The sequence below is a fragment of the Bos taurus genome, chromosome 11 (assembly GCF_002263795.3).
Source record: "Bos taurus isolate L1 Dominette 01449 registration number 42190680 breed Hereford chromosome 11, ARS-UCD2.0, whole genome shotgun sequence".
Classification (NCBI taxonomy): Eukaryota; Metazoa; Chordata; class Mammalia; order Artiodactyla; family Bovidae; genus Bos; species Bos taurus.
The window spans coordinates 61741187-61758174 of NC_037338.1; the positions used below are offsets into that span (position 1 = coordinate 61741187).

Genomic DNA, 16988 nt, shown 5'->3' on the forward strand with positions numbered 1-16988 from the left:
GTGTTCCAGGAGCTTCCCTGGTGGCTCAGTGATAAAGAATGCACCTGCCGATGCTGGAGGTGCAGGTTCAATCCCTGGATCAGGAAGATCCCCTGGAGGATGAAATGGCACCTTTTGGTATTGTTGCCTGGAGAATCCCAGGGAAGCTCCTGAAACACCTCAGCACATAAGGCAAATGCTAACAGCTATAAAAGGGGAAATGAACAGTAACAATAGTGGGGGATGTTAACACCCACTTATATCAATGGAAAGCTCTTCTAGGCAGAAAATAAGTAAACACAGGCCTTAAATGACAGACCAGATGGACATAATTGATATACCTATGGGACACAGCAAAAGCACCTCTAAGAGGGAAGTTTAGAGCAATAAAATCCTACATCAAGGAAGAAGAAAAATCCGAAATAAAGGACCTAATCTTATACCTAAAACAACTAGAGAAAGAACAAACAAAACCCAGAGTTACTAGAAGAAAAGAAACCATAAAGATCGAAACAGATGTAAATGCAATAGAGAACAGAACAATAGAAAAGATCAATGAAACTAAAAGCTGGTTCTCGGAAAGGATAAACAAAATTGACAAACCTCTAGCAAGACTCAAGAAAAAAAAAAGGAGATGTTTCAAATCAATAAAATTAGAAAGGAAAAAGAAGGTACAACTGACATTCCAGAAATGCAAAGGATCTTAAGAGACTAAGCAATTATATACCAACAAAATGGACAGCCTAGAAGAAATGGACACATGCTTAGAATGGCTAGCCTTCCAATACTGAACCAGGAAGAAATAGAAAATATGAACAGACCAATTACAAGTACTGAAATTGAAAATGTGATTTAAAAAAAACCTGCTAACAAAAAGTCCAGGACCAGATTAATTTAATCAAACATTCAGAGAAGAGTTAACACCTATCCTTTAGAAAATCATCCAAAAAATTGCAGATAGAACACTCCCAAACTCATTCTAGGCCACCATTACACTGATAACAAAACCAGACAGATACCACACAAAAAAGAAAATTTCAGACAAGTATCACTGATGAATGCAAAAGTCATCAACAAAATACTAGCAAACCAAATCCAATAAAAGGATCATACACCATGATCAAGTGGGGTTTATCCCAGGGATACAAGGATTCTTCAATATCTGCAAATCAATCAGTGATACACCACATTAAGAAATGAAGAATAAAAACCTTATGATCATCTCAATAGCTGAAGAAAAAAAGCTTTTGACAAAATCCAACACCCATCTATGATAAAAACTCTATGGAAAGTGGGCATAGAGGGAACCTGCCTCAACAATAAAGGCCATATATGACAAACTCACAGCTAAAATTCTCAACACTGAAAAGCATTTCATCTAAGATCAAGATCAAGAGAAAAATGTTCATTCTCATTACTTTTATTCAGCATACTTTTGTACATCCTAACCATGCAATCAGAAAAAAAAGAAAAGTAATTCAAATTGGTAAAGAAGACTTCCATTCTTTGCAGATGACATGATACCATACATTGAAAATCCTAAATGTGTTACCAGAGAACTACTAGAGGATATAAGTGGGTAAGTTTTAGGATACAAAGTTGATAAACAGAAATTTCGTGCCTTTGGGATTAACATTACACACTACTATATATAAAATATATAAATAACAAGGACCTACTGTATAGCTCAGGGAACTCAATATTTTATAATAATCTATATGGGAATATATCTGAAAGAGAATGGATATATGTATACATATAACTGAATCACTTTTGCTGTACACATGAACTAACATAACATTGCTAATCAACTATACTCCAATATAAAATAAAAATTTAATTAAAAAAAACAAAATTTTGTTCAAAAACTAGACATTTAAATAATATTTAAACATTATAAATATTCAATAATATATAACTTAATATACTTAAATATAATGTGGCAACTCTGGAAATAACTTTCTCTAAGGTTTGTTGTTGCTATTTGTTGTTTGTTTGGTAACTTTTTTAAACTGAATCTGCAGTCTATACCCTTTACTGTGAGCAGCCAGTAAAATTTCTTTTCAGTTACCTTAAGAGTCACTTACAGATGAACACAATTTCAACTTAAACATCCATATTGTACTATTTACCTAAGCTTAATTCTTTTTTTTTTAAAGACACTGTATTTACAGAAAAAGTAATTCAAATTAACCAACCATGCCCTACAAATGTAAATAGAAGTGATACCAAATAAGCATTGATGAAAACAAAAAGCACTTTAAAAAAACAGCATTAAATCTTACCATCTCCGGAGGTTATTGATTCTGCATCAATATCGCTAGCTCTCCTTCTTGCCACTTCAGCTAGTGCTAGTTCTCCCTTATCTAGTGCAAGGTAATGGATGTCCTTTGGAAATACAGCAAAATAAAACATTAATCCAAAATGAATCTTAGTCAAGTTACAAATGAGATTTTGAAAAAGAGAACTTACTGTTCAGATTACAAAACAGACATGGCTGATGAACATTCTTTTTTATATTTTAATTTTCTCAGTTTTCTAGTACAAGCAAATTTTCTTGAATTGCAAATCCTGGCTATAACTAGTGACAGTTATTTAAATAAATTATTTTGAGTCTTTAGGGAAAAAGACAAGCTGTTAAATGTTCAACATACTCAGTTTTATCAGGGAATAAAAATCTTAGTTGCGGTTTTCTATAATGAAATTTTACTATCTCAGATAGCTTCTTCAAAATTCAATTGTTCATTATGATAAGCAGTTTACAAGGAATATTACACAAATTGTCTCTGATATTTATGCACTTGTTACATATTACTTTGTTAATATTATTAATACTATTATCTTGAACTCAGTCAGTCAACAGATAATCAGTGCCTATTAAGTGCCAGGCACTGTTGTGGAAAGAGAGGTCAATTACAATACCATTTCTCAACAAGCTTTGAGTCCAGTAGGGAGAAAGACCACTGTAAACAACAGCTAATAACTTAGTGTGATAGGTTTTATGGCAGGGTTAAGAATGGTATGGAACCAAAGAGCAGGAACTGATCCTTGATCTATGTTTTGAAGGATAAATAAGAGTTATACTAGAAGGGAAAATGGAGGTAAGCCAACAGAAAATGAATGGTATCTGACATGTGTATGTAGAGAAGATTGAAAAACCACAGTTCTGTCAGGCAATAACAGGTCTTTCAATACGGAAGGAATGTTTGATGTGTGAGAGAATGCAGTGGAAAATAATTCTAAACAAGTAGACAGAGCTACTAAAAAAGACTTAGAAATCTTTGGTACACAAAATGATTGTTGGAATGAGAATTTTATTGCAATAAAATGGTATAAAGAACACGAACAAGTTTCAATGATGAAATATAAATGGCCTATAATCATGAGCTATCAGGGCTTTCCTGATAGCTCAGTTGGTAAAGAATCCACCTGCAATGCAGGAGACCCTGGGAATTCCCTTCAATTCCTGGGTAGGGAAGATTTGCTGAAGAAGGGATAGGCTGCCCACTCCAGTATTCTTGGGCTTCCCTTGTGGTTCAGCTGGTAAAGAATCCAACTGCAATGCAGGAGACCTGGGCTCAATCCCTGGGTTGGGAAGATCCCATAGAGAAGGGAAAGGCTACCCACTCCAGTATTCTGGCCTGGAGAATTCCATAGACTATAGTCCATGGGGTCGCAAAGAGTTGGACATAACTGTGCGACTTTCACTTTCATAATCATGAAAAGATATTTTACTTTCCCAATATTCAAAGTTGAAAAATGTAATTTCAAACTGCACAGTTTTTTTAAAGTTGTTACTTATTGGTTGCAAAGTTTGGCGGGGAGACACGCATTTATATTTACTGGGAATATAGACTTTATATAGCAGGGGTTGGTAAGCTATGGCTTACTAGCCAAATATAGCCTGCCTTTTATACAGTCCTTGAGTTATCAATGCTATTTACCTAGCATAATGCCTTCCAGGTCCATTAATGTTGCTGCAGATGGCAAAAATCTCATTTAGGGCTGAGAAGTATTCTGTTTTGTATGTGTGTGTGTGGTGTAGTCTTCTTTATCCATTCATCAGTTGATGGATACTTAGGTTACTTTTGTATCTTGGCAATTGTAAATAGTGTTGCTATTAACACTGGGGTGAATGTATCTTTTCAAATCAGCGCTTTTGTTTCTCTCAGATATATACTCAGGCATGGAATTTCTGGGTCATAAAGCTATGACAAATTTAGACAGCATATTAAAAGGCAGAGACATCACTTTGCCGACAAGGTCCATCTAGTCAAAGCTATGACTTTGCCAATAGTCGTGTATGATGTGAGAGCTGGACTGTAAAGAAGGCTGAGCAATGAAGAAATGATGCTTTTGAACTGTGGTGTTGGAGAAGACTCTTGAGAGTCCCTTGGACAGCAAGATTAAACCAGTCAATCCTAAAGGAAATCAACCCTGAATATTCACTGGAAGGACTGATGCTGAAGCAGAAGCTTCAATACTTTGGCCACCTGATGTGAAGAGCTGACTCACTGGAAAAGACCCTGACACTGGGAAACATTGAAGGCAGGAGGAGAGGGGATGACAGGATGAGATGGTTGGATGACATCACGGACTTGATGGACATGAGTTTGAGCAAACTCTGGGAAACGATGAAAGACAGGGAACCTTGGCATGCTGCAGTCCATGGGGTCGCAAAGAGTTGGACACAACTTAGTGACTGAATAGCAACAATGGTAGTTCTATTTTAGTTATTATGAGAAAACTCTATGTTGTTTTCCCCAATTTACATCCCCACCAACAGTATATGAAGATTCCCTTTTTTCTACATCCTTGCCAGCATTTGTCATTTGTGTTTTTTGATGATGGCCCTTCCGACAGCTGTGAGATGATATCTCATTGTAGTTCTGATTTGCATTTGCTTGATAATTGTACCTCTTTTCATGGGTGTCTGCATTTTCTTAAATTTTGGAAAACTGTTCAGTTTCTCTGCCCATTTTATAATCAGGTGGTTTCTTTTTTGATGGTCAGTTGTGTGGACTTTTTATATATTTTGGATATTAACCCCAATAACCAATATGTTATTGGTCATATTATTTGCAAATAATTTTTCCCATTCAGTAGTTTTGTTTTGTTGTTATACTAAGTGAAATAAGTCAGACAGAGAAAGACAAATACTAGATGATATTATTATATGTGGAATATAAAAAATACAATTAGCAAATATAACAAAAAAGTAGACTCACAAATACAGAGAGCAAACTAGTTACCAACGGAGAGAAAAGAAGGTCATGATAGGCATAAGGGATTGAGACGTGTGAACTATTAGGTATAAATTAGGCTACAAGAATATATTATATAACACAGGGAATATAACAAATATTTTATAATAAATATAAATAGAGTTAACCTGTAAAAATTGTGAATCACTATATTATATATAGTATATATAGATTATATATATACTATATACTGTATATATGATATTGTACAGCAACTATACTTCAATTTTAAAAAAGAACAGTGTTTACATTTTTCAATGGCTGGAAGAACTGTGTTCAACCACTCAAGTCTGTATGGCTCTGGAATTAGCTCATCTTGCAGACTTGAAAATGTTTCAATTTAAAACTACAAGCCAAATAGTACTTATTGTGAAACTTACATTGTGATAAAGCTTTTCAGTGAAAACTAACATTGTTTTGACTTGCAAGTAATACCAGGCTGTGTTACACACCTCCTGTAAAAATTAAAATTTAAAACTGTCAAAAAATAAAGTGACATACTTATAACAAAGTCCCAGCAATATATTTCAGTCCATGGCATTTTTCAACCTTGATACAAGTTCCAAGGAACTGTTCATAATTCAAACTCTAATGGTGCAATTAAGGGAAGTAATTAATTTACAATGTACTAACATATTAAAAGGCAGTCTCAGTTCAGTTCAGTTGCTCAGTCGTGTCCAGCTCTTTTGTGACCCCATGAATCGCAGCATGCCAGACCTCCCTGTCCATCACCAATTCCCGGAGTTCACTCAAACTCATGTCCATCGAGTCAGTGATGCCATCCAGCCATCTCATCCTCTGTCGTCCCCTTCTCCTCCTCCCCCCAGTCCCTCCCAGCATCAGGGTCTTTTCCAATGAGTCAACTCTTCACATGAGGTGGCCAAAGTATTGGAGTTTCAGCTTTAGCATCAGTCCTTCCAATGAACACCCAGGACTGATCTCCCTTAGAATGGACTGGTTGGATCTCCTTGCAGTCCAAGGGACTCTCAAGAGTCTTCTCCAACACCACAGTTCAGAAGCATCAATTTTCCGGCACTCAGCTTTCTTCACAGTCCAACTCTCACATCCATACATGACTACTGGAAAAACCATAGCCTTGACTAGACGGACCTTTGTTGGCAATGTCTCTACTTTTTAATATTCTATCTAGCCCAAGGTCAGGGGCAGCGGCCAAGAGGAGCTACCCCACACCCGAGGTCAGGGGCGGTGGCGGGAAGGAGCTACCCCATGCCCGAGGTCAGGGGTGATGGCCTGGAGGAGCTACCACACACCCGAGGTGAGGGGCAGTGGCCGAGAGGGCCAACCCCATGTCCAAGGAGTGGCAGCTGCACGGGTGCAGGAGGGCCGAGAGGAGCTACTCCATGTTCAGGGTCAGGAGGGGCAGCCATGAGGAGATACCCCTCGTCCAAAGTAAGGAGCAGCAGTTGTGCTTTGCTGGAGCAGCTGTGAAGAGATACCCCACGTCCAAGGTAAGAGAAACCCAAGTAAGATGGTAGGTGTTGCAAGAGGGCATCAGAGGGCAGACACACTGAAACCATACTCACAGAAAACTAGCCAATCTGATCACACGGACCACAGCCTTGTCTAACTCAGTGAAACTAAGCCATGCCGTGTGGGGCCATCCAAGATGGATGGGTCATGGTGGAGAGATCTGACAGAATGTGGTCCACTGGAGAATGGAATGGCAAACCACTTCAGTATTCTTGCCTTGAGAACCCCATGAACAGTATGAAAAGGCAAAATGATAGGATACTGAAAGAGGAACTCCCCAGGTCAGTAGGTGCCCAATATGCTGCTGGAGATCAGGGGACAAATAACTCCAGAAAGAATGAAGGGATGGCGCCAAAGCAAAAACAATACCCAGCTGTGGATGTGACTGGTGATAGAAGCAAGGTCCGATGCTGTAAAGAGCAATACTGCATAGAAACCTGGAATGTCAGGCCCATGAATCAAGGCAAATTGGAAGTGGTCAAACAGGAGATGGCAAGAGCGAATGTCGATATTCTAGGAACTAGTGAACTAAAATGGACTGTAATTGGTGAATTTAACTCAGATGACCATTATATCTACTACTGTGTGCAGGAATCCCTTAGAAGAAATGGAGTAGCCATTGGTCAACAAAAGGGTCCAAAATGCAGTACTTGGATGCAATCTCAAAAACGACAGAATGATCTCTGTTTGTTTCCAAGGCAAACCATTCAATATCACGGTAATCCAAGCCTATGCCCCAACAAGTAACTCTGAAGAAGCAGAAGTTGAACGGTTCTATGAAGACCTACAAGACCTTTTAGAACTAACATCCAAAAAAGATGTCCTTTTCATTATAGGGGACTGGAATGCAAAAGTAGGAAGTCAAGAAACACCTGGAGTAACAGGAAAATTTGGCCTTGGAGTACAGATGAAGCAGGGCAAAGGCTAATAGAGTTTTGCCAAGAGAACACACCAGTCACAGCAAACACCCTCTTCCAACAACACAAGAGAAGACTCTACACATGGACATCACCCGATGGTCAACACCGAAATCAGATTGATTATATTCTTTGCAGTTAAAGATGGAGAAGCTGTATATAATCAGCAAAAACAAGATAGGGAACTGACTGTGGTTCAGATCATGAACTCCTTATTGCCAAATTCAGACTTAAAAGGCAGTCTAGTCTTTAGCTAATAGAGTTTCTAAAAATGCCTTCTTATCAGTGAATATGTGCAATTAACCATACACTCATGTCATATATATAAATATTTGGCAGTAGTTGTCTATGAGGAAAGAAATTTGCAAAATGAAAATTCACCATAGATCAGTATCCACAGATGAATATTTACAATGGATTTTGTTGATAAGAAATAGCACCTTTCAACTCTTATTCCCCCAAAAGAACTCCCTTATTTATATCTGTAGAACTTCATTATGAAAACTGTACTCAAGTATTAGATTTTTAACTTTATAGAAAATATTTATGGAAATTTGCTATCATACTCAATTATTACATTTAAAATTTTGTTTTATCAATAAAGATCTATGGAAATTTGTTTTCTCAAGTACCTATATAATAACCTCGATTTTGCTTCATGACCCATAAGCCTATACTATTTGCTGTTTGGTTCTTTATAGAAAAAGTTTGATGATTCCATATTTAATTAATATATCAGAATTTATAATTAGCACATATATACTTTTGGAAACTCTTCCTAAGGAAATGATGTGATCAATCTTATGTCCAAGACTGGTGATGTAGAAAAGGAAGAGTCAAAAGAAAAGGGAGCAATCAAGCCAAAAATCAAATTATCCTCCAATTAAAAAAGAAATTAAAACAGATTGGTGATGACAGCAATACTTACTTAGTCTTACAAAGGAATTCTACGTTTATTTACCGAAAATATTACATCTACCTTTTATGCATATAATATATAACATTATACTGTTTTTGAGGGGCAAACTCCCCAGTCAGTAGGTGCCCAATATGCTACTGGAGAAGAGCAGAGAAATAGCTCCAGAAGGTATGAAGAGGCTGATTTAGCCAAAGCAGAAACAACACCCAACTGTGCGTGTGTCTGGTGGTGAAAGTAAAGTCCAATGCTGTAAAGAAAAGTATTGCATAGGAACCTGGAACGTTAGGTCCATGAATCAAGGTAAATTTAAAGTGGTCAACAGGAGATGGCAAGAGTGAACATCAACATCTTAGCAATAGTGAACTAAAATGGACTGGAGTGGGCAAATTTAATTCAGATGACATGGGCAAGAATCTCATAGAAGAAATGGAGTAGCTTTCATAGTCATCAAAAGAGTCCAAAATGTAGTACTTGGGTACAATCTTAAAAATGACAGAATGATTTCTGTTTGTTTCCAAGGCAAACCATTCAACATCACAGTAATCCAAGTCTATGCCCCAACCACTAATGCCAAAGAAGCTGAAGTTGAATGATTCTATGAAGACCAACAAGGCTTTCTAGAACTAACACCAAAAAAGATGTCCTTTCTTCATCGTGAAAGTGAAGTCACTCAGTCGTGTCCGACTCTTTGCGACCCACCCCATGGACTGTAGCCTACCAGGCTCCTCTGTCCATGGGATTTTCCAGGCAATAGTACTGGAGTGGATTGCCATTTCCTTCTCCAGAGGATGTTCCCGACCCAGGGATCGAACCCGGGTCTCCCACATTGTAGACAGACGCTTTACCATCTGAGCCACTTTCTTCATCATAGGGGACTGGAATGCAAAAGTAGGAACTCAAGAGATACTTGGAGTAACAGGCAAGTTTGGCCTAGGAGTACAAAATGAAGCAGGGCAAAGGCTAACAGTTTTGCCAAGAGAAGGCATTGGTCATAGCAGACACCTTCTTCCAACATGAGAGACGACCATACACATGGATATCACCAGATGGTCAATACCAAAATCAGACTTATTATATTCTTTGCAGTCAAAGATGGAGACGCTCTATACAGTCAGCAAAAACAAGACTGGGAGCTGTCTGTGGCTCAGATCATGAACTCCTTATTGCCAAATCAGACTTAAATTGAAGGACATAGAGAAAACCACTAGGCCATTCAGTTACGACCTAAATCAAATCCCTTATGATTATACATTGGAAGCAACAAATAGATTCAAAGGATTAAATCTGATAGAGTGCTTAAAGAACTATGGATGGAGGTTCATGACATTGTATAGGAGGCAGTGATCAAAATCATCCCCAAGAAAAAGAAATGTAAAAATGCAAAATGGCTGTCTGAGGAGGCCTTACAAATAGCCAAGAAAAAAAGAAAAGCAAAAGGCAAAGGAGAAGAGAAAGATAAACCCATTTGAATACAGAGTTCCAAAAAAAAGGAAGGAGAGAGAAGAAAACCTTCCTAAGTGATCAATGCAAAGAAAAGAGGAAAACAATAGAATGGGAAAGACTGGAGATCTTTTCAAGAAAATTATGATACCAAAGGAACATACCATGCAAAGATGGGCACAATAAAGGACAGAAATGGTACGGACCTAACAGAAGCAGAAGATACTAGGGAGAGATGGCAAGAATACACAGAAGAAGTGTACACAAAAGGTCCTAATGACTCAGATAACCACAGTGGTGTGATCACTCACCTAGAGCTAGACATCTTGGAGTGCGAAGCCAAGGGGGCCTTAGGAAGCATCACTACGAACAAAGCTAGTGGAGAGGATGGAATTCCAGTTGAGCTGTTTCAAATCCTAAAGGATGATGCTGTGAAAGTGCTGCACTCACTATGCCAGCAAATTTGGAAAGCTCAGCAGTGGCCATGGGACCAGAAAAGATCAGTTTTCATTCCAGTCCCCAAGAAGGGCAATGCTCAAGAATGTTCAAATTACCACACAATTGCACTCATTTCACATGCTAGCAAAGTAATGCTCAAAATTCTCCAAGTCAGGCTTCAGCAGTACATGAACTGAGAACTTCCAGATGTTCAGGTTGGATTTAGAAAAGGCAGAGGAACCAGAGATCAAATTGCCAACATCTGTTGGATCTTAGAAAAAGCAAGAGAATTTCAGAAAAACATCTACTTCTGCTTCATTGACTACACTAAAGCCTTTGACCATGTGGATCACAACAAACTGGAAAATTCTTCAAGAGTGGGAATATCAGACCACTTGACCTGCCTCTTGAGAAACCTGTATACAGGTCAAGAAGAAAGAGTTAGAACCAGACATGGAACAATGGACTGATTCCAAATTGGGAAAGGAGTACATCAAGGCTGTATATTGTCACCCTGCTTATTTAACTTCTACGCAGAGTACATCATGCAAAATGCCAGGCTGGATGAGGCACAAACTGGAATCAAGATTGCTGGGTGAAGTATCAATAACCTTAGATATGCAGATGACACCACCCTAATAGCAGAAAGCAATGAGGAACTAAAGAGTGCCTTGATGATTGTGAAAGAGGAGAGTAAAAAAACCTGGCTTAAAAGTCAACATTCAAAAAAGTAAGATCATGGCATCTGGTTCCAATACCTCATGGCAAACAGATGGGTAAACAATGGAAACAGTGACAGACTTTATTTTCTTAGGCTCCAAAATCACTGTGGACAGTGAATACAGCCATGAAATTAAGACACGTGCTCCTTGGAAGAACAGTTATGGGAAACCAAGACAGCATATTAAAAAGCAGAGACATCACTTTGCCGACAAATGTCCATATAGTCAAAGCTATGGTTTTTCCAGGAGACACGTTCAAATGTGAGTGTTGAACCATAAAGACAGCTGAGCACTGAAGAACTGACTTTTGAATTCTGTGGTGCTGAAGATGACTCGAGAGTCCCTTGGACAGCAAGGAGATCAAACCAGTCAACCCTAAATGAAGTCAACCTTGAATATTCATTAGAAGGACTGATGCTGAAGCTGAAGCACCAATACTTTGGCCCCCTGATGCGAGGAGCCGACTCATTGGAAAACACCCTGATGCTGGGAAAGATTGAGGGCAGGAGGGGAAGAGGGCAACAGAGGATGAGATAGTTGGATGGTATCATTGACTCGATCAACCTGAGTTTGTGTAAACTCCAGGAGATAGTGAAGGATAGAGCAGCCTGGCATGCTGCAGTCCATGGGGTCACAAACAGTTGGACATGAGTGAGTGAATAGCAAAAAAAAAAAAAAAAATTATTCCACATATAATTATGGAATATTTACTCTGTGCCAGATGTATACGTGAATTTACTACAAAAGTTAATGAAGCTTAAGCTTCTCATCTTATTTTTACATGTCCTTCCAGTACTAATTTTGTACCTGAAATATTAAATTCTTTTTGAAATTGAAGTATAGTTGATTTACAATATTATAATAGTTTCAGGTGTACAGCATAGTGATTCAGCATTTTTGTAGATTATATTCCATTTAAAGTTATAAACAAAATAATGGCTATATTTCCCTGTGATGTATAACATATCCTTGTTGTTACCTTTATTATAGATAGTAGTTTGTAGCTCTTAATCCTGTACTTCTATCTTGCCCCTCCCTGCCTTCTCTCTCCCCACTGGTAACCATTAGTCTCTTTTCTATGAGTCTTTTCTTGTTTTGTTATATATATTTATTTTTTAGATTCCACTTCTAAGTGATAACATATAGTATTTGTCTATGACTTACTTTATTAAATATAATATTCTCTAGGTCCATTGAATTATTTTTCTTAAGAAGTATAAGCTTCAAACCCTATAAAGCATGGATCTACCCCCTGATGCCCATTCATCACGTTTTCACACACTTCACCACGCTTAGTTGTTTAGAATCATGTGTCTGGGAGCCACATGGCACAAGAAGACATTGTAAGATACACAGTCCTTTTTTGTGTTGTTCGTCTCTTTTTGGATACTTATAAGGTTTAAATGGCGTGTAATGAGTCTAAATAGACAATATAAATGAAAATATATTTGAAAAGTGTCATATTGATTAATCCCAACCTTTACTGCCACCCAGTCAGGATTACCTAGTGAATGGCTTTATTTAAACTGTTACTAATTGGAAGTTCAAAAAAAAAAAAATTCAGAAGAATGAATCACTTAGTTTCTGTCATTCTCAATGAAAATTTTTAGTTTATCATTTGCCAAACTGACTTATATTAGTAACATCATTTAGCACTATTAAGTGAAAATGGCTTCCACTGAACAAAAGATGACAAACACTGATAGTCTTTGGCCATGATCCAGGTTTAAAAATTTACACATATCCTGTCTGTATCATCTAAGATCTATTCAATAAAATAAAAGACTTTCTATTCCTGGGAGCTCTATTACCTTTCACAGATGATATTTAATGTACTACCAAAATGAATATGCAGATTTAAAAGAATAAGTATTTAAAGTTAGGGAGTTCCCTGACAATCCAGTGGTCAGGATTTGGTGCTTTCACTATTGACGGCCCAGGTTCAATACCTGTTAGGGGAACTAAGATCCTACAAGTTGTGCAGCTTGACCAAAAAAAAGTTATTTAAAGCTTAAAAGTGAACAGTGCATCTATTGAGATAATCACATGGTTTTTATTTTTCAATTTGTTAATGTGGTGTATTACATTGATTGATTTGCGGATATTGAAGAATCCTTGCATCCCTGGGATAAAGCCCACTTGGTCATGGTGTATGATCTTTTTAATGTGTTGTTAGATTCTGATTGCTAGAATTTTGTTAAGGATTTTTGCATCTATGTTCATCAGTGATATTGGCCTGTAGGTTTCTTTTTTTGTGGGATCTTTGTCAGGTTTTGGTATTAGGGTGATGGTGGCCTGGTAGAATGAGTTTGGAAGTTTACCTTCCTCTGCAATTTTCTGGAAGAGTTTGAGCAGGATAGGTGTTAGCTCTTCTCTAAATTTTTGGTAGAATTCAGCTGTGAAGCCGTCTGGACCTGGGCTTTTGTTTGCTAGAAGATTTTTGATTACAGTTTCAATTTCTGTGCTTGTGATGGGTCTGTTAAGATTTTCTATTTCTTCCTGATTATCTCAATAGATGCAGAGAAAGCCTTTGACAAAATTCAATACCCATTTATGATGAAAACTCTCCAGAAAGCAGGAATAGAAGGAACATACCTCAACATAATAAAAGCTATATATGACAAACCCAGCAAACATTATCCTCAATGGTGAAAAATTGAAAGCATTTCCTCTAAAGTCAGGAACAAGACAAGGGTGCCCACTTTCACCATTACTATTCAACATAGTTTTGGAAGTTTTGGCCCCAGCAATCAGAGCAGAAAAAGAAAAAAAAGGAATCCAAATTGGAAAAGAAGAAGTAAAACTCTCACTATTTGCAATGACATGATCCTCTACATAGAAAACCCTAAAGACTCCACCAGAAAATTACTAGAACTAATCAATGACTATAGTAAAGTTGCAGGATATAAAATCAACACACAGAAATCCCTTGCATTCCTATACACTAATAATGAGAAAACAGAAAGAGAAATTAAGGAAACAATTCCATTTACCATTGCAACGGAAAGAATAAAATACTAAAGACCTATATATAGAAAACTATAAAACACTGGTGAAAGAAATCAAAGAGGACACTAATAGATGGAGAAATATACCATGTTCATGGATTGGAAGAATCAATATAATGAAAACGAGTATACTACCCAAAGCAATTTATAGATTCAATGCAATCCCTATCAAGCTACCAACAGTATTCTTCACAGAGCTAGAACAAATAATCTCACAATTTGTATGGAAATACAAAAAACCTTGAATAGCCAAAGCGATCCTGAGAAAGAAGAATGGAACTGGAGGAATCAACCCACCTGACTTCAGGCTCTACTACAAAGCCACAGTTATCAAGACAGTATGGTACTGGCACAAAGACAGAAATACAGATCAATGGAACAAAATAGAAAGCCCAGAGATAAATCCATGCACATATGGACACCTTATCTTTGACAAAGGAGGCAAGAATATACAATGGATTAAAGACAATCTCTTTAACAAGTGGTGCTGGGAAATCTTGTCAACCACTTGTAAAAGAATGAAACTAGAACACTTTCTAACACCATACACAAAAATAAACTCAAAATGGATTAAAGATGTAAATGTAAGACCAGAAACTATAAAACTCTTAGAGGAGAACATAGGCAAAACACTCTCTGACATACATCACAGCAGGATCCTCTATGACCCACCTCCCAGAATATTGGAAATAAAAGCAAAAATAAACAAATGGGACCTAATTAACCTTAAAAGCTTCTGCACATCAAAGGAAACTATTAGCAAGGTGAAAAGACAGCCTTCAGAATGGGAGAAAATAATAGCAAATGAAGCAACTGACAAACAACTAATCTCAAAAATATACAAGCAACTCCTACAGCTCAACTCCAGAAAAATAAATGACCCAATCAAAAAATGGGCCAAAGAACTAAATAGACATTTCTCCAAAGAAGACATACAGATGGCTAACAAACACATGAAAAGATGCTCAACATCACTCATTATCAGAGAAATGCAAATCAAAACCACTATGAGGTACCATTTCACACCAGTCAGAATGGCTGTGATCCAAAAGTCTACAAATAATAAATGCTGGAGAGGGTGTGGAGAAAAGGGAACCCTCTTACACTGTTGGTGGGAATGCAAACTAGTACAGCCACTATGGAGAACAGTGTGGAGATTCCTTAAAAAACTGGAAATAGAACTGCCTTATGATCCAGCAATCCCACTGCTGGGCATACACACTGAGGAAACCAGAAGGGAAAGAGACACGTGTACCCCAGTGTTCATCGCAGCACTGTTTATAATAGCCAGGACATGGAAGCAACCTAGATGTCCATCAGCAGATGAATGGATAAGAAAGCAGTGGTACATATACACAATGGAGTATTACTCAGCCATTAAAAAGAATACATTTGAATCAGTTCTAATGAGGTGGATGAAACTGGAGCCTATTATACAGAGTGAAGTAAGCCAGAAGGAAAAACACCAATACAGTATACTAACGCATATATATGGAATTTAGAAAGATGGTAACCATAACCCTGTGTACGAGACAGCAAAAGAGACACTGATGTATAGAACAGTCTTATGGACCCTGTGGGAGAGGGAGAGGGTGGGATGATTTGGGAGAATGGCATTGAAACATGTAAAATATCATGTATGAAACAAGATGCCAGTCCAGGTTCAATGCATGATACTGGATGCTTGGGGCTAGTGCACTGGGATGACCCAGAGGGATGGTATGGGGAGGGAGGAGGGAAGAGGGTTCAGGATGGGGAACACATGTATACCTGTGGTGGATTCATTTTGATATTTGGCAAAACTAATACAATTATGTAAAGTTTAAAAATAAAATAAAATTAAAAAAAAATAAAAGTGAACAGTGCAAAACAGAGAAGAAAACAATAGAATGAGAAAGACTAGAGACCTCTTCAAGAAATTAGAGATACCAAGGGAACATTTCATGCAAAGATGGGCACAACATAGGACAGAAACAATAAGGACATAATGGAAGCAGAAGAGATTAAGAAAAGGTGGCAAGAATACATAGAAAACTATACAAAAAAGGTCATAATGACCCGGGCAACCTCAATGGTGTGGTCATTCACCTACAGCCGGACATCAGAGTGTGAAGTCAAGTGGGCCTTACGAAGGATTACCATGAACAAAGCTAGTGGAGGTGATGGAATTCCAGCTGAGCTATTTCTAATCCTAAAAGATGATGCTGTTAAAGTGCTGCACTCGAAATGCCAGCAAATTTTTAAAACTCAGCAGTGGCCACACGACTGGAAAAGGCCAGTTTTAATTCTAATCCCCAAAAAGGGCAATGCCAAAGAATGTTCAAATTACCCCACAATTAAACTCATTTCACATGCTAGCAAGGTAATGCTCAAAATCCTTAAAGCTAGGCTTCGACAGTACATGGACCAAGAACATCCAGATGTACAAGCTGGATTTAGAAAAGGCAGAGGAACCTGAGATCAAATTGCCAACATCCATTGGATTACAGAAAAAGTAAGGGAATTCAAGAAAAACATCTGCTTCTGCTTCATTGACTACTAAAGCCTTTGACTGTGTGGATAACAACAAACTGGAAAATTCTTCAAGAGATGGGAATACCAGATCACCTTACCTGCCTCCTGAGAAATCTGTATGCAGGTCAAGAAGCAACAGTTAGAACCAGACATGGAACAATGACTGGTTCCAAATTGGGAAAGGAGTATGTCAAGGCTGTATATTGTCACCCTGCTTATTTAACTTCTACTCAGAGTACATCATGCAAAATGCCAGGCTGAATGAGGCACAAACTGGAATCAAGATTGCCGGGAGA

The 16988-nt window shown here is 37.7% G+C and overlaps 1 protein-coding gene across 5 annotated transcripts in view; it reads right to left on the reverse strand.

Moving 5' to 3' along the window:
* Window positions 1–16988, reverse strand: part of WDPCP (WD repeat containing planar cell polarity effector) — a 304438-nt gene that overhangs the window by 22024 nt on the left and 265426 nt on the right. For 4 of the 5 annotated variants that reach the window (XM_005212781.5, XM_059891308.1, XM_059891305.1 and 1 more), the window contains one exon: window positions 2265–2367. In XM_005212781.5, the coding sequence (XP_005212838.1) occupies window positions 2265–2367 (103 nt within the window). Of the gene's footprint in view, window positions 1–2264; window positions 2368–16988 lie in introns of those variants that run through there. The other variant, XM_059891306.1, reaches the window with a different exon arrangement.